Below are 27,860 nucleotides of genomic sequence, written 5' to 3'. Positions count from 1 at the left end.
TTTGGGGGGAAATTCTATAACGTTTTAAAATCTCAGTGAATTTGCCAATGGATGGAAGCATTTAAAGGTAAGAGCAGGCTTTTTTTTTAACTGGTAACTTAGGAAAAATACTGTCCACTTTTCCTTACTATTCTACCTGTAAAAGTAAAATAGTAAATCAACCAATCAATCATTTTTTGAAAAAGGAAAGCAGGTCTGTTTTCCACAACCACCACCTCACCACCCCCGTTGTGGCTACAGGCCTAAAACAACTCCATAGGAATCATTCCCCTGGGCACATTAACCTGGGAGTAAGCTCAATTAAGCACAAGTAGAATCTAAAACATGAAATAATCAGATCAAATTAAGATTGGTTGGTGCTAAACCTGGAGCTGTAATATTTTGGCCAGGAGGGAGCAGAAAAACATGGCCCTTTATACTAAAAAGATGCATTGCTCTGGTTAAAAGAATCAAAATTCAATGCCTACAAGGATTAAATCCACTTCTGCAGCCATTTTATACTTATATATCTCTTCCATCCTGTGTTGCACCCGAGGCAATCGCACCCTTTTGTCCTTCCTAACTTTGGCCTCGACTGTCAGACTTCCTTGAAACAGACTGGATTTCCAGGGGAGGAATTTAGCTGTTTAATGTGATCACAGCTCCTTAAAAAATGGTATGGGTACGTGCATAGCTTAGGGCTCCCATACGTCTGAAATTTCTGGGACATGACCAGGATTCGGCGGTCGGAAACAGTGTCCGAGCAGAAAAATCTCTAAAATGCCTAGGAAAATCTGGATGTATGGCAACCCATGCCTGAACTGTAGTTTTTGGCGAACTTTCGTTTCCAGATTTTCACTTTTTGAAATATGGCAACCCTTGCATAGGTGTTGTTTTTAATAAGAGTGACCAGTTGATTACACATATGGCGTAGGTCGTCTTCTCCTTACAGGTTTTTTGTTCTTCTGCTTAAACAAAATCGCAAAGATGTAAGGCAATATACAGTGGTACCTCAGGTTAAGTACTTAATTTGTTCCAGAGGTCCGTACTTAACCTGAAACTGTTCTTAACCTGAAGCACCACTTTAGCTAATGGGGCCTCCTGCTGCTGCCGCACCGCTGGAGCACGATTTCTGTTCTCGGCCTGAAGCAAAGTTCTTAACCTGAAGCACTACTTCTGGGTTAGCGGAGTCTGAAACCTGAAGCGTATGTAACCTGAAGCGTATGTAACCCGAGGTACCACTGTAGTCTATTATGAGTTTTAATTGTTGGTTTGTCATTGCTTTTAAAGTATTTTTTAAGGACTTTGAGAACTCAAGGTGGTGCAGATTCGTAATATAGACATGAAATACATTGTGTTCGTTTCATTTAAGCATAGTAGAGATGTTTCGTTGACCTGTTATGGTACAAAGAGAAGACAGACTAGATGAAATTGAAGGAAGAAGGGACAGTATAAGAGGGGGGGGGGATGTAATAAGTTGGCTACAGATGGAAGAATGTGAAACTTTCTGAAATTTCCACCTTCAGCCTCCCAAGGAAAATGGCTGGGTTTCTTAACTTATTCTCAGAAAAGAAAAGTAATCCTCATTCCCTCCACAGGACTTCTATCGGGGGTTTGTTTATGACACCACTTAACCAAAATTAGGTTTAAAACATCTGCCTCTTTTGATGTGCAAAATGACTGGCAGCTATTGAAAAGAAATAAGTTTGTAGTCAAATAGTTCACGTGGTGAACTGGACCTAACTTGGTGAACTTTATACGGAGGTTCTTGCAGACTAGCAGACAATGGTAGGAACCGTTACAGCTATTAAAAGAATCTTCTTCTTTTTTGGAGTCCAGCACCAAAAAGGAGAAACTCCTCCCCTTTCAAATTATATATCTTTTACAGTGCAATTCTTTCTGGCTAGGAGGAAGACTTCAGACACTTTTTCAAATAACCCCAACTGTTTAATCTGTACCCTTCAGGGAGTCCTGCTGTGTGTGTATATGTGAAAGTGAAACACTTTGGTTGAAACAGGAACAGTCTTTTGGGTTTGGCTGGCCCTCTCTGGAAAAAAGTAGCAGCAGAAGGCGACTCATTTCCTTTATAGAGAGTGGCATTACATGGATCGTGAACCTTTATCCTTTCTTAGCTTGGACGGGATCATCGGCTCACTGGGGACTGTCGGAGAAAAACGCACACAAATTCTCTCTGCAAAATTAGATCTGCTAACTTGGCTATTTAACTTTACTTATGTAGCAAAGTGGCAGCTTTTGATCTTAATTTATAGCAAACAGATCAGCCTGGGCTTTTCTTGAAAGGTCTTATTCATCACCTCCTTTTAAAATTTACTCTTAGTGACAGTCTAAAACCAGATCAGTCAGGGTGTTCTCCCTTAGGTTTTAAGTAATTTGTTTGGAATCCCAACAAATCTAATATCCCAATAGTAATGTTCATTGATCTCACTACCTTTCCCAGTGTGGTGGCTAACCAATCAGTCAAGTATACATGCACAGCCCCCAAATTGCATAAATACTCAGAAAATACTATGGTGGAATCAATGCTGCTGGGGGCGTGGGGAAGAGAGATCTTTTCCTCCAGTGAAAATAGGCATGGTATACAAATCAGAGTATGTATTTCAAGATTTCTCCATCATGTTCTCAGTTCCCAGGAATTATTTGCCTTTTCTTTCTAAGCAATATTATTACAGTCTACTAGTTGGCTGATCCACTCTATTATAATTATTATAGAAATGTAAAGATGAGATACTTTGTCATTGTGTTGGTTACACCACTATAGTACAAAAACCAGCATTTTATCAAGAAAACTCCAGAGAAACACACTTGATGAAGTGGTGAGGCACAAGCGGCAATCTATGAAAGAGGCTTGAACATGCCTTGAGAAAATAATAATAATAATAATAATAATAATAAAATTTATTATTTCTACTCCGCCCATCTGGCTGGGTTTCCCCAGCCACTCTGGGCGGCTTCCAACAATTGATTAAAAATCCATTAAAGCATCAGTCATTAAAAACTTCCCTAAACAGGGCTGCCTTCAGATGTCTTCTAAATGTCATCTAGTTGTTTATTTCTTTGATGTCTGAGGGGGTTCCACAAGGCGGGCGCCACTACCGAGTAGACCCTGTGCCTGGTTCTCTGTAACCTCACTTCTTCCAGTGAAGGAACCACCAGTGGCCCTCGGAGCTGGACCTCAGTATCCGGGCTGAAGGATGGGGGTGGAGATGTTCCTTCAGGTATCCTGGGCTGAGGCGGTTTAGGGCTTTAAAGGTCAGCAGAAACACTTTGAATTGTGCTCAGAAATGTACTGGAAACCAATGTAGGTCTTTTCAAGACCAGTGTTATATGCTCTCGGTGGCCACTGCACGCCAGGCATTCCTATCTTCCACTGTCTCCCGCAGTTTGGTCAAACGCATGTTGGTACCTTCAAGAACATCGTCCAAACATCTCGTCCTCTGTCGTCCCCCTCTCCTTGTGCCCTCCATCTTTCCCAACATCAGGGTCTTTTCCAGGGAGTCTTCTCTTCTCATGAGGTGGCCAAAGTACTGGAGCCTCAGCTTCAGGATCTGTCCTTCCAGTGAGCACTCAGGGCTGATTTCCTTCAGAATGGATTGGTTTGATCTTCTTGCAGTCCATGTACTTTTCTCAAACCCACAGACTTCCATCTTCAATCTTCAACAAAAGATATGGGTCATATTATCCATCTTAAAAAAACCAACAACCATTAACTACATACCTCATCAGAATGAGCGACAAAAATCAGATTCTAAAGATTCTGAAGTGACACCATAGCTTCTATTTTCAGTTGTTAATCATATGTTCAATCATTCAGTCAACTTATATGAGAGACTTGCTTCAGAGTATGCTCCATTGAACATAGCTTGCAAACCTTAGCAGCCATGCAAAGGATTTCACTGCAAGTACAGTGGTACCTCAGGTTACGTACTTAACCTGAAACTGTTCTTAACCTGAAGCACCACTTTAGCTAATGGGGCCTCCTGCTGCCGCCGCACCGCCGAAGCACGATTTCTGTTCTCATCCTGAAGCAAAGTTCTTAACCTGAAGCACTATTTCTGGGTTAGCGGAGTGTGTAACCTGAAGCATATGTAACCTGAAGCGTATGTAACCCAAGGTACCACTGTACAATATCCATCCTTTAATACACTACGAATCCGTTTGTTTCAAAAATCTTGATCATGAATGGTTTCCCCAAATATGTCCACCCTTCTAAAATCAGATGCATTTCAAACTAACAGATGAACTGCAGAAGGAGATGTAAACAACTTGAGTGAATCAATGGCAGAAGAGAGCAAAATGTCCACTGGAACGGGGGGGGGGGAGGTTTCTTGGCTTTTTAACATCAGGTGATGTTTCTAACTCTGCTCTGTTTCACCTTATGCATTCCCCACCTCCAACCCAGTAACACATTTTTGGATGATGGAATACGTAAGATGCATTACTGTCACAACAACAATATAAAAAATACCCTGGAATGCTTTTCTTGCCAAAAAAAAAATATCCGATGAATATTTCCGTCCAAGTTATAACTCAATGTCACAAAGGCTTGCACGGAGTGCACAGATATTCCTAATGACTACAGTATGCTGTTCAACTGACATATTAGAATCAGCTGTGCTAGTTGACCCAGGACAGTAAAACAGTGGTATAGAATAACAGACCATCAGTTAACAAGAGCTCTTAAAACAAAAACAAGCCATTTTCAGTCTAATATTTAAGGAGCGAGACAGCAAAATGGTACATTAGAGAGGACTTTAGTACAAACAAGTAAACATGATTATTAGGATTCTGTGATTCTGAGAGGAAGCCCCTTTGAACTCAGTGCCACTTACCTTCCGAATAGGCACACAGAAGAACTTGACTGTTAGGAGCAGCATTTACAGCTACATAAAAACAACCAAGGAAGAAAAGTTAAAGAAACTTTCCCGAAATGCAAACCGAAAATATTTTCAGATCAATCCCCTTGACGGCTGTTCATCATGCTATTGGCAAGCTGTTTCCAGCAGTTCCCCACCAGCACTGGAGGACGGAAAGTCCTTAAAAACAGAACCGAGTTACCTGTGGGGCCAGTCACCCAGGCAGACTGTGGCTGGATGGGGGTAGTTTTCAGGGCTGGATTGAGGTTTGATGAGGTCCTAAGCTACTGAAGGTAATGGGGCCCTTTATAAGTCCAGCTGTCCTTTGTCAACAACAGATTGCCACTGTTTTTTGTGTTGAATATATGCTATATGGTAATTTATGGACCTCATAGGTATCTACTGGGACGTGGGTGGCGCTGTGGGTTAAACCACAGAGCCTAGGTCTTGCCGATCAGAAGGTCAGCGGCTCAAATCCCCGCGACAGGGTGAGTTTTCTTTGGAAAATGCAGTAATATGACCTATGATTCCTATTCTGGGCAGCTTCTTCCAGCACTAGTTGTAAACTGTTTTTTCAAAGCATAACCAGGTTTTCCTTCAAGTCTCCCAGTTTTCTGTTCCTTCCACCTACGCAGCTGTGATCGTGTTGATGTGTAATCTGTCTTACATATCTGCGTGCTCAAAGAGTGTGATTTTTGTGAATTCCTATGCAAATGAAACCGATTCGCACATCCCAGACTAATATGTGGATTGGAATGTAATTATCCTTCGGATCTTGCATTTTGATGGCTATGGTACAGTTCTCAGCTCAAAACATACACCGAGATGCTTCAAAATGCATATTTTAGGATCAAATACACATTTGTAGTAATGCATACATTCAGATAGCATATCTATTTAAATACGAACTTTCATGTGCATTTTATTTTAATCAGTTCAATGGAAATGAAAAGTTGCATCTATATAGAGTGTTCTTTAGGTTTAAAACTGAAATGGATTCAACAACAACAAAAAGATGTAGTGGGTATATTGCTTGTATTAACTTTGTTTTGGAGGAATCCTTGATATTTGAGGGTGTTCACACACTCTTAAATTGTATCTCTGTAGTGCGAGGACTAACAGACAGACAACAAAAGTAGATTCTGTAAACCCTTATGGTGGCAAAGAGACTTACGTTTGCTCCAAGGAAAAACATCCACCACTCAGTGGTCTGAACATCATAGAATTATAGAACTGTAGAGTAGGAAGCGACAGCAATTGTCATCGAGATTCAACTCCCTGCAATGCAGGAATCTCAGCTAAGACCCTTCATTGAAGGAGATTCTACGACTTTCTGAGAGAGCCTGATCATACTGCCTTTTCTATGTTTGAATGCATGGCTTATAATCCTCGTTTAGATACAGTTGTACCTTGGAAGTCTAACGCCTTGAGACTCGAAACGCCTTGTGACTGGCCAATCAGAAGCCACGCCTTGGTTTCCAAATGTTTCGGAAGTCGAACGGACTTCCAGAACGGATTGTATTCGACTTCCGAGGTACAACTGTATATATTTTGGACATACGGATGATGTACAGTGGTACCTCAGGTTACATACGCTTCAGGTTACAGACTCCGCTAACCCAGAAATAGTACCTCGGGTTAAGAACTTTGCTTCAGGATGGCACAGCAGCAGCGGGAGGCCCCATTAGCTAAAGTGGTGCTTCAGGTTAAGAACAGTTTCAGGTTAAGAACAGACCTCCAGAACGAATTAAGTTCTTAACCTGAGGTACCACTGTATATTAATCCACTCGTTTAAATTAGGATTAATAGGATAATTTATTGTTAATTTCAGTTGCTATTTTTAAAAATCTCCTTTCTATTTTTCATCTGCTAGATTTGCATCACACACACACACGGAAATGAGACTTGTGAATGACTATGTGAAATTGGTATTGACTGGTAAAGGACTGATCCATCAACCCCTATCTATTCTATAATATTCATGCTAACCTCCTTGCAAAACAGCCATTCCTATACATCATTTACAAACTTCCAGTTGCGGCTCTTCTGCTGAGTAGGGAAATGCAAACCAGAAATGTTCTGATTTCCCAAAGGCAGCAATGCTTAACTCATTACTGCACGACCCTTTTAAAAACTATAAATTGCATTGTGTTACTGTTGTGACAAGCAAAGTTTAAAACTGAACATCACCACAACCAATGTTTGGAGGGTTTTTTGGGGGGGAGTGGTGGAGATGGTTTTGGTAGTGCAAAGTCATGCATTGTAAACAAGCAAAGTTCTGGCCATATGGTCTTAAAATCTTTGTGGTGGCTTTTAATGGACTCAGATCTTTGCCTTTGAGCTCACTTTAAACAAGCAACAAGGGTACGGAACATAGAAAGGAAAGCCCTGCGTGTGGATAAAAGCAAGTGATCCATGTTTGAGATCAATGTACAATATTTTCAGTATGTGTGTAGCAACTGCAACAACTAGGAGGAACAGAAGCAGAATAGAACTTTGCCTCATAGAGAAAACACACCATGAAAAGAGAGACTTTTCTTTTTTTTACTGGTTCATCTGAAAACAAGTACATCTGCAATTGTACGTGTGCGACCACTTTGTAAACTAGGGATGAAAAATACTTGAAATTTTTCAGAGTTCTACAAAGTGGCTTTGGAGTACATTTCTTGGAAATTTGCATGATTTTACTTATAACGGTAGGTGTATTACATATGCAGATTTTATCTTCTAGGGCAAAAGAACAAAGACAAATGTTACTAGTCAGGACCTGTGGAATCAAATCACTGCTCTTATCAAAGCACGAGAAATTACAAATTCCATAAAGCACATTGTTATTTTTCTAATGTACCCCTGATCCATAATGAGAAGCAATCTAACATATAGATTTTGCATTCAATATCGCTGTCAAAAACTACATTACACATCAAATGTTAATGGCACTGGGGAGTTGGGGTGATTAATACCATAACAAATGGTATATATTACAAATTTTCTTTTGTTCTTTACTCACAATGACGCATACAGCCAGGATTTAACCTTTAAGGGTTAAAGAGTTTAATCAATGTCAATGTCTGATCTTCTGAAGGCGATAAAGAACGGTCTGTCTAGCGATACCCAACAGAACATCACTTTGTCAAGCCACAAAGCGCCCAAAAGCTTGTCAAGTAAGTTACCAGAAACCTCTTTGTGGTTAGAACTCAGCTCCTTCCTGCTTGACCTATTATTTGATATTTGACCACTTGGTTGCAAGACACTTGCTCTTTCCAGCTGAAATGTCACTGGGGCATCTTGTCAGCTCCCCGACATCTCGGCCTGACATACAATTTTACTTTTGTGTGCTACAAGGCAGAAAATGCAGGGCAATGGCCTTGCTTTAAATTCTGTCAGCATCAAAGATGGGCGTCACTCTTGGGTCCTACTACCCACAACAACAACAACAAAAGGAGTCTATTTTGAAGGTCAAAACGGCCATTCCTTTAAAGTCTCTGCAGCTTAAAACTAAATTTATTACCTGCAATCCTGGTTTGGGAACTGCCCTTATAAAAAGTACATAAACATATCATCTAAAAAAGGAGAGAGGGAGAGAGAGGGAGAAATTCCTCCCCGTACAATTGTTTCTACTTTCTTATCAAACACGGACTTGATAAAAGGATGAGTTTGCAATGCCTGCAGGGACCGGATTCCACACTTAACTTAACTTGTTCAAATGGGCAAGTAGTATCATGTAGGTTTACAAGGAGCAACCTGACCTTCTCACATTGACCAGGAGTGACATTATTGTGCAGAAAGAGAAGCAGTCCCATCATTTCTGTTTTGCACAACCTGCTTAAAGTTTGCAACTAAATGCTTGTCTTCAGTTGAGCTGACAAGAGAGGAAGGGGGCTCACTGAACCATAGCAGGGCTGCCATGAAATGACAGGAATCATTGGCATACATTTCAAATAGCTCTCTCAATCCTATTAAAGTATTGCAGCCCTGTTTTAAAATAGACAAGTATGAAACAACTTTGATAGATAGAGACTAAAATGGCTTATTGATTTCTTTTTTTAAAAAAAGTCTGAGGAAAATTACCCAAAATGTGTCATTCTTTAACATTTAAAAATATATTACATAAAAATGAGCTACCGTGATAAATAAAACTTTTCATTATATATATATATATATATATATATATATTTAACGAACTCTTTTTCAGTATGCTGGGAGCACAGGAACATAGGAACAACCCGTGAAACTCCCGCAATGAATAATGCAAAATTAATGCCACGGAAATGCATAGAGAAATAAGTGCAATTCGAAGGCTCAAAACATCCAAATAAGCGAGGTTTTTTTAATTAGTTACACACATGTATTTATATATAGCTGCTTACAAAAAAATATCGGATCTTAACATCCATTTTGCATTGCTCGTTTGGTGGTGGGTATGAAATTCAGGGTTGAGGAATATGAGGAAATCTGAGAATTAGGTCTGTTGTGTACCAAGGCAAAAGATGTATCGTAATCTGACTCTGCCTTGAGTGGCAAAAAGTCTGGGATGCAATTCTGGTCCAGCTGGGTTAAGGATCTTGAAGATCTAGGGATGCTTAAAGTGTTTGGCGGCTCCTATAAGGCAAAAAGAGAAGGGAAAAGAATCATAAATGAAATACATACACATTAGCCATAGGCCAATTAAGAAACAGTATGCTCAAATTCTACGGCATATTAGTACAACCCAATGCACGGTTTAAAGCAGTTTTAAGCCCCATTAATTTCAACAAGCACACTATGATTATCTATGGATTGTAATAGTTAACAATAATTTTTGAAAACATTATTTGTTTCGCCTAATATTTCGACTACCCTTATTTTCACATTTGAATGCTCTAGTAAAGGTTTTGATTCTCTCATTCCTGTATCTCTGCTGCACTGCTATCATTAAGACTGAAAATTGCTAAATTGCCACAATGAGCTACAAATCCGAACAAGTGGTTTTTTGCACTGTACAGTAAAGTCTCGAATAGATTTTTCACTTCATTTTTTTTAAAGTGTTTGATAATGCTGAATTGTGCTTGCCCCTGACCTTTCCTAGTTTAAATTTTTGTCTCATTCTCTGTCTGGAATAAATTAAACATGGTCAGCAACTACATTCCACCCAAATAGGATACAGTCCTGAAGAAATATTAGCTTGTTCATGTTCATTAACATCTACAAAATTTTAGCTACAATTTTCATTGATCAGAGCAAATGAAGCAGATAAAGTATTCGGGTACCATAATCCTACACATTTCTTACTCAGAACTAAGTCCCATCGACTTAATCCTAGGTAAGAGAGCCAAGAGGTGCAGTTTGAATCAGTCTGAAGAATGTATAGGAAGAATGAGTACCTTTAGAACAAATATCACATACAACCACCGCCGAAACTAGCAAACACAACTGTATCTAAAATTCGATCTGCACTCCCTCAATAAGAGAATGGCAAATAAGATTTTGTGAATATATAGAATCAGCAAGACTTACAGCAGTGGTAAGAGACCAATCAGATCAAAAACTGATAGAGGAGTGGACTTGCGTGAAGGAATACATCAAAAAACATTGTTCTGGTACTAATATATCACTATGCAATGAATGAAACTCATAGAGTAAAAAATTAAGAATAAATGGGCATAAGATGAGATAGTCAAAAATAATATTGATAACACAGCGAAAAGAAGAAAAGAAACAAGGAAGCCACATATAGGTGGAGGGAAGTCAAAATTTATGTCTGTATGTTTAGTTTTCATGTTTGTTTTCTTTTTTTGTAATCTAAGTTGAGAGGTGTATGTATCTATGAATAATAAGTTTGTTTAGTGTTCTGGTTTGTGTGTGTAAGTATTGCATTTATCAATAAAAATAAAAATAATAAATTTGATCTGCATTAGGGACATGCGCTACTTTAACCAACGGCATCAAAATGCCATGGAATGCATTCGGTGAATTGTATGAGCACCAAAATACAGGCTACAGTAATGAAGTGGAAGGGAATATTTGGAATTTTGCTACTGTGCGCATCGGGTTTTTGTGCGCTTCCCCCTCCCATTCCCATTACTGCTACTGGCGAGAAGAAGGAGGAAAAATCAATGGGCTGCATCTAACACCTAGTTCAGCAATTTCCTTTGATGTTGGCTCTTTGATTTCCTGATACAACACAAGCTATCTTGTAGCAGGCTGAAAAGGCGGACCTTTAAGAACCACCAGTATGGTTGCAAGTTCAAATGGTTACCCCAAAGAGATATTTAAAAAGCAGTTGTACGCTCAATTCTACAAAGGATTTTGGATTGTGAAGTTTGAGTTAGACAGAAATTAAACTTGCAATCTTTGTTGCGAGTATATTTTGGTCCTACTGCACACAGCATATTGTAGCCAAGTTAAAATCGATATGTTTATTGCAATGGCAACAGTGACTTCACATATTTGAACATCTGCTATTCTAATTAGCAAGTTTTAATTATCTAAATGTTTGTACAGGATGCCGCAGCAAGAATGCAAAATTTGGATTTGCTGGTTTACTCCAAAGAGAGAAATTCTGATGCTATGTGAAAATGTGCTTTGTTTTAAAATTCCGCTCCAAAAACCAAGGACAATTTGTCATTTTAAATAGGTGCAGTCAATAGGTAAAGGACAGGTTGTTTTGCATATTTGTCAGTGTCATTTTTCACATGAATGCGCTTATCATTCTGGTTAAAAATCATAATCATTTCTCACATTTTATTTCCCTCAAAACTCAGCCGATTCTTTTTTTGAAAATAAAGCAGCCTCAAAATCCCAAGCAAGGGGGTAGAAATCAGGTTCCCTCAGAGAGTTGCACAAAAAAAGTATGAAACTTAATGATTGGCAGCTAGTCAATAGACTGTTACAGGAAAAGGCTTCAATGTTTGGCGGTGGTGGAAGGAGGGGAGTCTGGTCTGCTTCAGTTCTCAGGCCCAGGCTGCACCTCCTAGGAAACTGAGGTAGAATAACATCCAACAAATGGAATGGAAATCTGATTGCTCCTGTAGCCTTGACAGATGGAGGAAAAGCTTTCGCCGCTATTCATATGAACTGTTTTGATCCAGAACTGCTGTATACATTTAAAACAAATGAAGAAAACACACACATAGCCCTGAAAGTATAACTTACATTGGAATAACTCAATATAATATAGGTTTTTGGTGTGTTTTTTTACTCTAACCATGTGTCTATATGCATCAGATTGTATTTTTTCTCTCAATATCATTGCGCTGTATCCCTTAGTTGGCAACATTACAGAATTGGAACTTGGAGTCTCTGTGCAGGAGCACCAACAGCTCATTTGAACCGGAAACTATGTGCATATTCGCTGAGACGGCTGTATTTACTGATGGGTTCTGTCCAAGAGGGTGGCTCCATGTTGCAGCAGCTTAGAGGCTAGAGAAGCTATGCAAGTTTGCCCGAGCTTGGCTAAAAAAAAAAAGAACTTCTGGGGGTCTTAAAAGGTTGCCTCAAAAGAATGCCCCCCTCCACATCCTACTACAGCTCAGATCAATATTTGGGCAGGAGAAGGATTCTTGGTTACTCTCTGCTCATTTCTGCCAGCTCCCAAGGCACCCTCCTTTTTACTTATCTGTATACGGCAGTACAGTGGTACCTTGGTTCTCAAATGGCTTGGCTCCCGAACAGAATGGCTCTCGAACGCGGCAAACCCGGAAGCAAATGTTCTGGTTTGCAAATGTTTTTTGGAAGCTTAACGTCTGACGCAGCTTCCGACTGAGTGCAGGAAGCTCCTGCAGCCAATCAAAAATTGCGCTTTGGTTTTCGAACGGTTCCAGGAGTCGAACGGACTCTTGGAACGGATAAAGTTCAACAACCAAGGTACCATTGTATCAGAGAACAGGAAGGAGGAATTGTTCTTTCACCCTACATTGCCCTAGTGTAGCTCCTAAGGCTTGGAGTCTACCTAACAGTTACCACTAAGCAGCAAGAAGAAGAGACCTGCTTCAGGCAGAATCAGGAAGGGGAGATAAATCAAGGCAGGATTTGGTGTCTAAATAGTACAGCAAAACTTTATAAAATGATGCATCTATTGGGATGGGATGGCTGCATTTGGACTCTGATTTGGACTACAAAATGTCCTGAGCTGGCACTGATTTCATATACTATTCGGAATTTCCAACACAGTTATATAAATACAGTGGTACCTCACTTTTCTAACGTAATCCATTCCGGAAGTCTGTTTGAGTTCCGAGGCACTTGCGTCCGGGTTTTCAGAGTTCCAAAATGTTCGACTACGGAGGCGTTCGAAAACCGAGGTGCCGCTGTATTTTCTGTGACCACATGTACAGTATACAGTGGTACCTCTGGTTACATACTTAATTCGTTCCGGAGGTCCGTTCTTAACCTGAAACAGTTCTTGACCTGAAGCACCACTTTAGCTAATGGGGCCTCCCGCTGCCAGAGCATGATTTCTGTTCTCATCCTGAAGCAAAGTTTTTAGCCCGAGGTATTATTTCTGGGTTAGCGGAGTCTGTAGCCTGAAGCGTATGTAACCCAAGGTACCACTGTATTTTGATATCTACAGTACATTTCTAAACGTTCTTGAATGATGTATCTTGAAATCATCTAACTTCTGCAAGAACCATTTATGTCAGTTTAATGAATTTGCTGCACAATCCAGATTCTTACGGAGGCATCAAGCTACTGTGGTAGAGCAAACACATGCACATACACACTCACACCAACCACACCCAGTTTTTTAGGATTCAGCAACTATCTTGTAGGTAGAGAACCAACATCCCCCAAGGTCAGGTTTGTACTGTGAACGGTAAAACGGGGTGTCTGCAGTTTCTTTACAGACTGCTCTCCTACTACCTTGTTTTCCCATCCAGATTTAGGATGAGCTCTGATGGCCTTAAAAAGGTAAAGGTAAAGGACCCCTGACAGTTAAGTCCAGTCGCGTACGACTCTGGGGTTGCGGCGCTCATCTCGCTTTACTGGCCAAGGGAGCCGGCGTACAGCTTCTGGTTCATGAGGCCAGCATGACTAAGCCACTTCTGGCGAACCAGAGCAGCGCACGGAAACACCGTTTACCTTCCCACCGGAGTGGTAGCTATTTATCTACTTGCACTTTAACATGCTTTTGAACTGCTAGGTTGGCAGGAGCTGGGACAGAGCAACGGGAACTCACCCCGTCGCAGGGATTCAAACTGCTGACCTTCCGATTGGCAAGCATTTCCGTGCGCTCTGGTTTCCGTCACTGTGTCCCATTGCACTAGAAGCGGTTTAGTCCTGCTGGCCACATGACCCAGAAGGCTGTCTGTGGACAAACACCGGCTCCTTGGCCTGAAAGCGAGATGAGCGCTGCAACCCCATAGTCGCCTTTGACTGGACTTAACCATCCAGGGGTCCTTTACCTTTACCTTGCATCCCTCGACTGTTGGGCAGGTAGACCTGATGGAGATCACTCTACACTGAGGACAATATACACTGCAATCCAGAACAGCAGAGCTGCTTCTTAGGCTTTTACGGGAGATGGACCCTGGGCTCTTTCTTCTTGCAGACAAGCAGAAAGACAACTCCGTGGCTCTCTCTTGCAGAAGGATGACTATATGCTCTTGAGCGTCCCCCAGGTTTTTATGCAACGTGCTGCCATTATCATTTCATAGCACAACGCTCGACTCTTTATGCAGCTCTAAACACGGAGATGGAAAGACAGCCGACTCTGTTTTCCTCTTTCCTTTTTACACTTTCTATTTGAGTCTTGCGGGCCAAGCCTTGTGCTTGTGTTACTGGCCATATTTCTGGGTGCCCATTTTATGGGTGAACGGAAGCTTGGCCCTAAATCCAAGTGAGCAGCCTTCTAATGTCCATACCTCCCCACAGCTAGTTTTACAGGTGGCTGTTTTTCCAAGTGTTACCTCCACTTCAATCGGTGGAAGCTGGGAGGGGATCAATTAAAAGGAAATAAAAAGGGACGAGATTATATTGACTAGCAAAAGCTTGCTCGCTCAGCCTTTGCAACAGGCTGGAAGGGCCTGTACAGAAAAAAAGTTCTCCTGCGACGGACAAAAACCAGCGATTAGCCAAACCGTTTTAATTGCCCAATTCGGGAACCCCTTCACAAGAGATGTGCATCTATCTGCTGAATTTCCAGCATTCTAATTTTTTTTGTCAGAGACCTGGAGCCTGATGCAGATCTGTGCTCTGGCAGAAAGAGGAAAGGGGAAGCGGGGGGAGAAGAGGGGGGAAAAAAGACTATATTTACATTCACTTTGCCAAACATTAGCATCTTTTTGTCCAATCATTTGAATTCAGAAGGGTTAGGAGAAAACAGCTTAGAGAACAAGGGTTGACACATACAGTGTGAAATCTTAAGGTGCTTGAATGCAATGAGGGAGAAAGTGAGCCCGAACCACATTTCAGCTCCCTAACTGCGCTGCAGCCCGCGTGAACTTTGTGACAGGTCTCTGTCTCTCAGCCACACTTGAGTAGCTTCTGCTGACATTCAGCTGTCAGCCAGCATCCCTTTACCATGCCCCTAACATGCTCTACAGCTTCACCCAATTAACTTGCTTTCACTTGACATTGCAGCAAAAAGCTTCATAATAGGTGGTCAAGGTGCACGGTGCCTGCCTGCCCTCTTAACTGCTCACGCACAGCAAGATGCTTAACTACTTTCCTTCTTCCCAGTTTGCTCCGAAGTGGTGCGACTGTGATTTAGTCATCCCATTTACTAAACCGGGAAGAGAAAGCCAGGATTCAGCAAAGCCACATTTCTCATTGTGTTTTAAATCATGCTTTAAAAATGAAACAAAACGAAACAAAACCAAAGGACCAAAATTTGACCATCAAAATAATTTGATTTTTAAAATATACATTTGATTTTTATATATACAGGTTTCATGAAATCCTTGCATTTCTATTAGCGACAGAAATGCAGGGAATGTGGGGCATCCTAATTATTATTTCCAACAATAGCCTTTTATGATACAGAAGGATATGGCTAAGGCATAATTAAAGTGTCTTTATGATTCAGCATTCTCACACCAGAAAAATCATTAGACATTTAGATGATTAACTCTATTACATACTCTGTCGAACAGCTGGCAGTATGTTAAGTAAAATAGTGAGCATCCCTTAAAAAGGCATATCAAAGAAAGTAAATGGATTGTAAATCTTTTAAGGGCATCCAGGAAAGATTTAAGATTCAGTTACACCTATTTTAACCCCAGATCATTGGTGAGATTTATTCCCCGCTTTTTTTCTTCTTCATGATTTAAGTAAATCTCCAGTTTTTATTAGGGTTATCCAAGAGCACAAGTGTCATCTCATACTCTAAGGAAGTTGCGGTAGGCTATGAATGGAAGCCTACTGATCAATATGCTATGGAAGAAATTTAAAGAGAGACCATATGTCTGTGGCAGTATGCGCACAATGATCTATTGAACTGAAGGATAAACTCATTGAGACATTAAAAACAAATGTCTTGTTTAAAAATGCATTTTAAGTGTTCCAGGATTGTCTTGTGAGAGAAGGGTCCCCTGCACAACAAATTCTCATAGCCACCATTGTTTCTGACCCAGCTAATCAAAATGGGTTTGCTGGCTTTGAAAATGGATCTCTTCATATGCTATATTGGAGGTCAGCGTTGTCCATCTCAAAGAGTTTTCTGCTGAAAAGCATTTGTGAGGGAGTAGAGAGGGGGTGTGCAATGTCCCCTGCTTTGCAGGGAAAGTCACCGGTGGGGAGAAGGGTTTGGTACCACAAACCATGATTCACAGCTTGTATACTTATGAATACTTTCATTCAATGAAGCTGTTCCACCGTAAGTGGGCTGTAGGTTAGAGTCAGGTTCAAAACATCTTTCTGCCAGTGTTGTGAGATTACAAGCTGTACGTGCTATCATGCCATGCACTCTCAAGAGAGCAAAATTCCCTTTCCTTGCTCAAACTACCAATGTTTAGCACTGATTTCATATCAGAACTACGCCGTCTTGTAAAAAAACAGCCCCCTCTGGGGGAAAAGAACAATGCTAGTCACATTGTGCCCTTGATAAACCACTGTTGTATGTAGATAACACTTCTTGATGTGACGGCAATGTGACATTTGCAAAAGAGCATCCCACTGGGATTTCAGAAACTCTTCGGAATTGCTGTTCAAACACCGGGTGCATTATCCAAATTCAACATGCCTGAGGTTCACTCATTTTTTTAAAAAATAAAAATATGGGCCATGCATTTTGTTGGATTAAAACAAACAAACAAAGCAGCTAGCTTAAAAAAAAAAATCTGAGAAGGTGCTACATTGAGTAAATGTATCCTTTATAAAAGCAATAAAATCAGCAAATAGCTTTATGAGGAAATCCAAAAATGTTGCTCTGTATGAAATAATTTGAAGGAACTGCCTGACGGCAAGAAATCTAATCCAAAATTCTAGTACCAGGTGGGGAAGACGCTAGAATTTCTAACTCAATTAAGTACACTTGAGTATCCTCATAAAAGTTAGCTGCTTTTAAAATACCTTTCGATCTGACTTAGATTTTACACACAGTAAGTTTTTGGTTTGGTGCAGCAGTACTGACCTTTGCTTCTCCTCCTGCTCCTGGTGCAAGCAGTTTATGAGCAATACCAATCACTTGTGAGTTTTATAGAATCAGAAATTAAACAGAAAAGTGAATTTATTTTGAAAAGGCATTGCAGTGAGAGAGGGAGGGCGGACCCTTAATTGTTATATGAATAACTAGGAGGGGGGAAAGGGTCATACTCTAGGCTCAATTTCAGTTGATGTCTAACAGGCATGCAAGCTTCAAATTATGCTAACTGGGCAAGAAATCAAGCTTATCAGTTATAAACAATTTGAGTGTGGCTGGGCTAGGGTTACAGTTTCTATTGTTTCTGGCCTCATTCATATATACAGTTATACTTCTGGCTGCACCTAAATAAAAACCTAATAATTCAAGGAAAAAAACTATGTATATATACCAATCAGCCATGGATTGGTACTGACACTGGAAAATCACTTTTCCCCAAAACAGCCAAACAAGCCGAGAGTCACTAAGCAAACGAAAATCAGTATTTTCCACATACCAATTGCATCCTAAGGGAATGAACGTTCTAAAAAGGAATTGTCCCCACCCACTCCCGCCTTTTATATGAATGTAAAATCTGTATACAAGAGAGAAAGAGAGAGAGAAAAGAATGTGCGCAAAAGGCTCTGCGGAATGATGCAAATGCAGAGGAAGACAAAGAGATATAGGCATTTATAATGTGGTTTTCTTCCAAGTACCTTGTGGTCTCTTGTGTGGCTCTTAGCTTCCCTTCCTTGCACCAACCTTGTAGGTCAGACCAAGAGACGGTGACCAAGCTCATAGGCAGGTGTGGCTTTCTACCATGCCAACCTATGATTGCCTTCCAGCTGGGAAGCTGCTTCTGGATCAGGTGAAGCTAGCTCGGGAGTCATGGTCAATAGCAGAACCTGCTTCTTAATTCAGATTCACTTGTCCCTTGAACACACAGATGGGTTTGAAGGTCCAGCTTTGGAAATGCAGAGACCAGCTACATGTTATGTGCAAGACTGTCTCAAGGCAAATTTTTAAAATGCAGTATAAACACCGACAATTGGGAAACACTTGCCTGCGAGCGTTCCACTGTAAGCAGATGGAAATATCGGCAGGATTTTGATTTCACTTGCAGTGTAACAATTATCATGGGAAATGGGAAACACTTGCCTGCGAGCACTCCAATTGGAGAACAGCCTTTACCAAAGGTGTCATGGGCTTTGAAGACATTCAAACTCAGGATGCAAGGGAGAAACGTGCTAAGAGGAAGGCCCTAGTGTTGTTATACCCATTTTGCTGCAGAAAAATTGAGGTTGAGTAGTGTATGACAACCGTCAAGTATAGCCCAATGTTGCTAGCCTTGTGTGCTGGTGTTTTTTCAGGAAATGCAGCAGGGGTTGAGAACCTGTAGCCCTCTAGATGTTGCTGGATTCCACCTACCAGGGGTGCCAACTTGAATAAAACATGGGGGGGCAGGTAAGCCCCGTCTCGCATAATCAATCACATATTGCGGCACACACACACTATTTGAATGGCAGTATCCATCAACTTTGGGAGGACCTGGTCTCCTCAAACATTTTATTAGGGAGCTGAAGGGACCTTGACCCCTAGGAGTTGGCTCCTATGTCCCCTATCATCAACTGCAGCCACATGGCCAATAGCCGTGCACGATTGGGGTTGTAGACCAGCAACATCTGGTTCTACAGAATCAAAATCGGGTTCTACAGAATTTTCTTGGTATTTTAGAACAGGTTTATACTATAGGTCAACATTTCTGGCCTTCGAGAAGCAGTATGGTTTTGAAAACTTTCTTCAAATGAGTTCTACACAAAAACAGGAAACGGGAATATTAAGAAAAAGTACAATTGCTGATTGTAGGAATGGTGATCCAAATGTACAAGCTCGATAAAACAAACATGAAGTTGTTACTGCCAGTTCAACACTTGTCAGCAACCAAAGGACCAAAACAGTTGTCTAATAATAGAATATTAAACTTTTGTACCCTTTGAACTTCCTGTCTTCTGCATCACACCCTCACAGACATTTCCAAGTATTTTCATATTATTCCACTTGGATTTCCAGCACAAAACAATGGCTCAGTTGAGAAACATAAAGCATACACCCTAATACTTAATAGCAAAGTCGTCTTATGAATACTGTAGAAGCCAGAACCTCTTCAACTACAAAAATGCTTCAGCGATAGCATAAACTTTCCAACAGAGCCATGAAATAGTCTTCTCTAGAGGATTTCAAGAGGAGTTTGTGAAAGCTATCAAAGATAATTTGCTGGTGGTCCTCCAGATGTTGTTAGACTTCAAGTCCCATAATCCCTTGCTATTGACCAAATACTTTTATAATACAAAAATAATTTTATAAGTTGTGTGTACTTGTTTCCCAATTTGATCCTTTTGCATGATTTGTGGTATTTTAAGCACTTTGTGGTATTTTAAGCATTGTGACTTGCCATTATTTTTATTGATTTGTAATTCCTTACTGTAATTGGTAAGTGTAAACTGTTTAACTATTATTTGCTGATATTTAATTTTACTGTTTACTAGTACAGTCTAATGGATTGTTGAATATTGCTTTATTTGATACAACTTGTTTATTTTAAAGTTGTTGTGGCTTTTATTATTGGATCAGATTGTTATTGTGTGTGTGATCTATTTTGTTGTCTTCAGTTGTAAACTGCCTTGTGTGTAGTAATATAGGAAGGTAGTTTACAAATTAAAAGTGGAATGAAATGCCCGGGGGCTTTTAGGAGTTGGAATCCGACAACACTTGGAAGGCCACCAGCTCCCCATCTCTGTTGCAGGCTCTGCTGTTTTAAGGCTTGAAGGCTAAACTAAATAGCTGCTCTTCAAATAGCAAGCATGACAATGGGGTTGCACCTTGTCCCAAGGTAGGTTGCAAGAGTGACGACACCACCGCTATTTTCTTTGTTTCTTTGAAGTTTGTATAAGACAAAGGATAGGGTGAGGAAAAACCAAAGGGGAACGGCTTGATAGATTATAAAATGTGGGTCCCATGTGGTCACTTGGGATTAAAAGTCCTCAGTCTGAAATGAGTGAGTAATCTATTGAGAGTCATAAGTTCCATGGTTATCACCAGCATCTGTGATGAATTGCAGATTTTATCAGGAGCTGGAGTAGGTGAAGTGTGCATAACTTCTTGTTGGTTTGTGCAAAAAGTGCTCGTGTGAGCAGCATAACACCAGAGGTACTCAGGAAAGATCAGCAACACCTGTTTTTTTAGCAGAAATGAGCCAGAGACTGGACCATCTGAACTCAGTTGTAGGCACTTTTTACAGCAAAGGGTGGGTCCCCACTACCATCAGATCAAACGTGAGTTTGCTAATATGTTCGAAGAGCATTTGCATGCCAAGAACATGCACACACACACACACAGAGAGAGAGAGAGACAGACACAGACACACACACAGACACACACACACACACGGCCTCAGATGAGTGCTGGACTTAGGTACATTCATACTCTGCAAAAACTCTTCTGACATTAATGAAAAGGTGAAACTGAGCCATAGTGGAAGTTCAAGGATCTGTCTTTTGCTGCAACACAGAAAGTGGCCCTCACACATTTCTGCAGTGACCCAGAAACAGAAGTCTGGCGAAATGGGGAGTGCTTGGCTATGTTCTGTATGTTCTGACTTTATTGAGACATAGAAAAAGGAGGAAAGAGTCAAGGTAGCATTAGCATGGATAGGTCATTTGGATTACCTCAATTCAGGTGTCATCTGAGTACATGAACCAGAGTCTTTTGGCAGCCTAACTAGGCTTTCACTTCTTACAAAAATGTCTCCGTTGATTCATAACCCCAGAACAAATTTTACTTTCTTTTGTGTTTAACCCACGGTTTAGCGCTGGATAATGGATGCTTCTAGCCCTCTATCTTGAAATAGCTTCTTCAAAAGGAAGGAGGAAATGCCGAAGTAAAAGTCCTTGACACCAGAAAGAAGTAAATTTATCTACCTTTGTACAGAATAAGTCTTTTCTTCTGCAAAGCCAGCTCAATTATGTTCTCGGCTCTATTCTTTCATAAAAACTTTCTACTCGGGGTTAAACATCCTGATCCAGTTTTCAACACAACAGCTTTCTCGCTTCTTACAAGCTTTTCATTCCCACTGCAACCTAGACAGTATTGTCGGATCTTTGTATCGTGGCGTGTCAGACACTGTCACTTGGCAGACAAATGGGACGGATGCAGAGTGGAAAAAGGCAGGTACAATGGACAGAGCAAAGAGCACAGAAAACTAAGACACCTGCTTAACTGACTGTGAATTGTGCCACTACTGTAAGGAAACGTGGTGACATTATTCTGTTCTATTCTATCGTGGTAAAATCCAAAGAAAAATTATGTCCAGGAAGAAAACCTCAAATCACTTTTGTTTTTGTTTTTTACATGCAAGATATTTTTTGACTAAAGCTAAGTATCTGTGTTAATTTTCAATAAGCAAGTTCCTCTTAGTTCCATCGGCAAAATACAACATGACCCACAAAATTCTAGGGACTTTGCCGTGGCATAGAATAGCAGTTGATGACCAGAGTGTACCCAATGCTAGCTGCTAAGATATGAAATAGTATGCTGACACTGTGCAGGAAGAGGATCACTGTACAAACTGATTTTCAAAACATAATAATAATAATAATAATAATAATAATAATAATAATAAATGTATTTAGATGCTGCCCAACTGACCAGGTTACCCCCTCACACATGCAATCAAAACTCACTGCAGGCAAGCAACCATGCCCTGGGCCCCCCAACCTCTCTCACTGCCAATGAAAACTAATAAATGAATAGAAAGAAAAGCTACCCAAGTTTGTTGTTGTTGTTTAGTTGTTTAGTTGTGTCTGACACTTTGTGACCCCATGGACCAAAGCACGCCAGGCACTCCTGTCTTCCACTGCCTCCCGCAGTTTGGCCAAACTCATGCTGGTAGCTTCGAGAACACTGTCCAACCATCTCATCCTCTGTCATCCCCTTCTCCCTGTGCCCTCAATCCTTCCCAACATCAGGGTCTTTTCCAGGGAGTCTTCTCTTCTCATGAGGTGCCCAAAGTATTGGAGCCTCAGCTTCACGATCTGTCCTTCCAGTGAGCACTCAGGGCTGATTTCCTTCAGAATGGATAGGTTTGATCTTCTTGCAGTCCATGGGACTCTCAAGAGTCTCTCCAGCACCATAATTCAAAAGCATCAATTCTTCGGCGATCAGCCTTCTTTATGGTCCAGCTCTCACTTCCATACATCACTACTGGGAAAACCATAGCTTTAACTATACGGACCTTTGTTGGCAAGGTGATGTCTTTGCTTTTTAAGATGCTGTCTAGGTTTGTCATTGCTTTTCTCCCAGAATGCAGGCGTCTTTTAATTTTGTGGCTGCTGTCACCATCTGCAGTGATCATGGAGCCCAAGAAAATAAAATCTCTCACTGCCTCCATTTCTTCCCCTTCTATTTGCCAGGAGGTGATGGGACCAGAGGCCATGATCTTAGTTTTTTTTGATGTTGCATATACCAAACAAAAGAATGCAACTTTACTACCCTCTTTCTTCACCCTCTCTTCTCCCCCACCCTTATACTGTGTACAACATTGAAGTCTCACATTGAATGTAACTGATCAGTAGGAAAGACTCAACGGTCTGAAAATAGAGACAATTCATGTGCTTATGTAACCCAAGATCTTTAATAATAAAAATAAAAATTTTAAAGAAAGAAACGGCCTGTTCTTCTGCTGCCATCCTCCGGACATCTCTGGGAGGGGGGACCAGGGAAGGGCCTCAGGTGACGAGCACAGGGTCTGGGTTGGTTTGGATGGGGGAGAGGAGGTCCTTAAGGTATTGAGGTCCAGAGACATGCAAGGCTTTATAGGTCAACACCAGCACTTTGAATTGGGCCCAGAAACTAATCAGTAGCCAGTGCAATTGTGCCAGGACTGGTGTAAGACTCCTGGCTTTCTGATGTTCAGTTACAAGTGCCAACATGGCATTATTAATATGCCAAAAGAACAAACAGTTGGAAGAAGCGTTCATCATACACCAGTTAAGGTTTACAAGGAATACTTACCGTATTTTTTGCTCTATAAGCCTCACTTTTTCCCTCCTAAAAAGTAAGGGGAAATGTGTGTGTGTCTTATGGAGCGAATGCAGGCTGCGCCGCTATCCCAGAAGCCAGAACAGCAAGAGGGATCGCTGCTTTCGCTGCGCAGCAATCCCTCTTGCTGTTCTGGCTTCTGGGATTCAGAATATTTTTTTTTTCTTGTTTCCCTCCTCCAAAAACTAGGTGCGTCTTGTGGTCTGGTGCGTCTTATAGAGTGAAAAATACGGTATTTGGGGTTTACTTACAAAGCCCATGACCACCTGCAGAGGCTTTGTGACCCGCAGGTTGGGGGGAAACACTGCTACAATCTTCAGTGATTCCATTTCACACCCATTTTCCAGTTCTGAGTGTTTACACCTTACGTTAAAAACTTGGGATGGACTGGGGCTTACTGCTGGTGTACGGACAACCCTTCGGACTAACAGTCTACCAACCTGAACTGGGAGAAGTGGTCTCAGATTTGGCTCAGCAAGAAAACAGCGATATCTACTTCCATTAGCACAAAAGTCTGCCCTTTGGCAACCTTCTTTTTAAGAACATTCACCAGTAAGTCATTTCGCTTCGTGGTGGGATTTGGGGTTGAGTGCTAGAGCCAGAATAGGGATTCTGTTGGGTGTATTACAGAGCTCAGTGGCAGGGCACACGCAGAAAGTCACAGGTTTGGCCTTTGACATCTTCAATTAGATAGACCATGTAGCAGGTGATGTGAAAGAAAGCTCTGTGTGCCAGAAGAGAAAATACTGAGCTACATGGACAAATAAAGTCTACCCTGGTATAGGGTAGCTTTCTGTGTTTCTAGGATGAGGACCCTGGGCTTTTGTTATGGGGGAAGCTCAATAAATATGCTGAAATTGTCTTGTCCAGGGCTGTTCAGTTCTTCGTGGATGCTAACTATGGAGCCTAGCATATGGGGTGGGTTGCACTCATAGAATCATAGAATCGTAGAGTTGGAAGGGACCCAATGGGTCATCTAGTCCAACCCCTTTGCAATGCAGGAATCTCAGCTAAAGCATCCATGACAGATGGCCATCCAACTTCTTCTTAAAAACCTCCAAGGAAGGAGAGTCCACAACCTTCCAAGGGAGTCTGTTCCACTGTCAAACAGCTCTTACTGTCAGAAACTTCTTCCTGATGTTGAGTCGGAATCTCCTTCCTTGTAATTTGAAGCCATTGGTTTGAGTCCTACTCTTCAGAGCAGGAGAAAACAAGCTTGTTCCCTCTTCCATCTGATGGCCCTTGAGATATCTGAAGTTAGCTATCACATTTCCTTTCCTTTCCAGGCTAAACATATCTAGCTTCTTCAAGCGTTCCTCATAAGGGCCGGTTTCCAGACCCTTGATAATCTTGATCAGAGAACCTCAATAAATATGCTGGAGCTGTTTTGCCCAGGGCTGTTCAGGACTTTGTGGGTGCTTTGACAACCATGGGGGGCCTAGCATATGGAATGGGTTGCATTCTTGACTAGGCAGGAAAATATGGGAGACTTTCCATTGACTCCCTAGTAATGGTCAGGCCAGGCTATCTCAAGGTTCACCTGTATCTTCATATACATACCCAGACCCTGAGATCTTCATCAAAGTCCCTTCTTCATTTGCACTTGACCAGGTGACATGCTGCTACAGAAGGATGACCATTTTGAGGATGGTGCCCCGACTCTGGAATGTCGTCCCCAGAGAGGCTCTCCTGGCACCTCATTTTATGCTTTTTCAGCAGGGAAGGACATAATATCCCACCATGCAGAGTTCAGTTAGTCCCATGGTTTACCTGGATACTGATGGCTGTAAAAGCAGGAATGCTGGATTGCAAGTGGCAGAAAACAGTGCAATGCTCATCCTCTATCACTGATTTTATGGAGTGCGGTCCGGTGAAGTTCTTGTAGTGCCTTGGGACTTTTTCCAACATGGCAGGCAAGGCAATGTTTAAAAAAACCCTTGGAGGCATGTTGTGACATGTTTACTAAGCACCTTGAGAGTAAAATAACTCGCATCTGCAGCAACTTGGATATAACTGTTTTGACAGCTCGGCCTAAGGACATGTTTAGAGCACTGCCTATTCCTATTTTATTAGATGACTTTCAGTTATTATGGCTTCAGGACATGGACAAGGAGAAATCTGGCCTCCCAGCTGTTTGTTCAATCCTTGGCTTCTTGGCTCGTAACACCTAGCAGGATGGGACTGGATAGCTGGGTCCAGGAGACAGTGAATGTCTCCTAGTGAGAAAAAATGGTCCCAGCTACCTTTGAAGGACATGGTGGCATGGCCTCCTTAGACTCAGAAGATTGCAATAGCTATCAGTTAGCCACTGATACTCCCCTCTGGGGTCACTGTGCTTCAATGCTTTCATTCCTACCTGGAAGGCCAGTACCAGGTGGTGGTGGTGATGATGGGAGACAGTGGTATTTATGTTATGGGATGGAGATATTATTAGTATGCTGATGGCACAACTCTATTTTCTCTTGTCACCTAATTTGGGTGAGACAGCAGAAATGTTATTTTTTTGATACCTAAAGGGCTGGGTGAAAGCCAACATACCAGGGATGGGGAACCGAGGTAAATAACTATTCTGCAAAACACTGTTGTAAATCTATATCGTCATCCTCTTCTCTGGAAGGTTCAGGAGGAGGGGGGGAGGCAGTCCCCACCATTTCTCTGCAGTCCAGTCCCTGACACCCAAGCCACTCTGGACGGCTCCCAACAAAATACTAAAAACACAGTTAAACACCAACCACGCAAAACTTCCTTGGACAGGTCTGCCTTCGGATGTCTTCTAAAAGTCAAATAGTTATTTATCTCCTTGACATCTGAAGGGAGGGCATTCCACAGGGTGGGTGCCACTGCTGAGAAGGCCCTCTGCCTTGTTCCCTGTAACTTCGCTTTTCGCAGTGAGGGAACCACAGAAGACCCTCAGAGGTGGGCCTCAGTGTCTGGGCTGAATGATTGGGATGGAGCTGTGTTGGTCTGCTGTGTTGTTGTCTAGTTGTTTAGTCATGTCCGTCTTTGTGACCCCATGGATCAGAGCACACCAGGCACTCCTGTCTTCCACTACCTCCCGCAGTTTGGTCAAATTCATGCTGGTAGCTTCGAGAACACTGTCCAACCATCTCGTCCTCTGTCGTCCCCTTCTCCTTGTGCCCCCATTCTTTCCCAACATCAGGGTCTTTTCCAGGGAGTCTTCTCTTCTCCTGAGGTGGCCAAAGTATTGGAGCCTCAGCTTCAGGATCTGTCCTTCCAGTGAGCACTCAGGGCTGATTTCCTTAAGAATGGATACGTTTGATCTTCTTGCAGTCCATGGGACTCTCAAGAGTCTCCTCCAGCACCAGAATTCAAAAGCATCAATTCTTCGGCGATCAGCCTTTTTAATGATCAGACTTCTTTACACAAAAGCTCACACCAATAACAAACTTAGTTGGTCTCTAAGGTACTACTGGAAGGAATTTTGTTTGTTTATTTTGATGGGGATGGAGACACTCCTTCAGGTATATAGGGCTGAGGTCGTTTAGGGCTTTAAAGGTCAGCACCTACACTTTGAATTATGCCCGGAAACAAACTGATGATTTAAAAGGAATACCAAACAAACAGTGACTGCAGAGACTTTTTCATTCAGTTGGAAAAAAATTCTGGAAAGTACAGGTAATGAGCACCTGTCCAATTTCAACAGGAGTATACCTATCTCTGCCTTGAACTGCAGAGGGCCTTCCTTCTAGGTGAGTACCAAAATCCTGAACCTGGCCCGCCAGGAGTTTGACAACCAGTTCAAATCCCATAAACGAGGTGTTATACGCTGAACATGGTTTTTCCTCCCCCCATCAAATACAATGCAACATGTTTTAAGACTGCTCAGAAATTGTGATGAGTCCAAATAATGTTATTAGGTTGCTCACAGGTAGATGAGAACATAGCTTGCTGGTACTTAAAACAACTTTAATTCTAGTCTTCTGTAAAGAATCTGTGGAAATGTATGTACCAAATGTACTCAGCTTCCCTCTCCATATACGTTAAAATCCAAAATCAGTTAAGGCATCCTTTGTATTTTGGCATCCTTCATCTCACTGAGGTAATTTCAACAGATCTAGCTTGCTAAATATATCAGCTCCCTGTATCATCTCAGTAACAGAACTGGGTTCCTCTTCAAATATTATCACAAAATAAGTTTTACCACCTCAAATTTTCTCTCGCAAAAGTGAAGCTACATTGGGACATTTAAAATAAGGAAGCAGTATGTTACTCTAAACTTTACTTATCTGCAGGTGTAAATACATAAGTCTAATAATAAGAGTTCCCACTGAGAAAGTGTTACTTATATTAAAATATTAAAACTATTTAATGAGCTTTCTCCCACTGCCCTCCAAAAAAGTAAGTTTAAGTGT

General features: G+C 41.4%; 1 protein-coding gene across 3 annotated transcripts in view; it reads right to left on the bottom strand.

Moving 5' to 3' along the window:
- Window positions 1–7,386: 7,386 nt before the first annotated feature.
- CCDC171 (coiled-coil domain containing 171) overlaps window positions 7,387–27,860 on the bottom strand; it is a 212,585-nt gene continuing 192,111 nt past the window's right edge. For all 3 annotated transcript variants that reach the window (XM_079959164.1, XM_079959166.1, XM_079959165.1), the window contains one exon: window positions 7,387–9,455. In XM_079959164.1, coding sequence (XP_079815290.1) covers window positions 9,240–9,455 — 216 coding nt within the window. In that variant the 3' untranslated portion in view covers window positions 7,387–9,239. The remainder of the gene's footprint in view (window positions 9,456–27,860) is intronic.

Source organism: Podarcis cretensis (genome assembly GCF_951804945.1).
Source record: "Podarcis cretensis genome assembly, chromosome: 17".
In the NCBI taxonomy this organism is placed as follows: Eukaryota; Metazoa; Chordata; class Lepidosauria; order Squamata; family Lacertidae; genus Podarcis; species Podarcis cretensis.
This window is presented reverse-complemented; position numbering and strand designations above follow the sequence as displayed.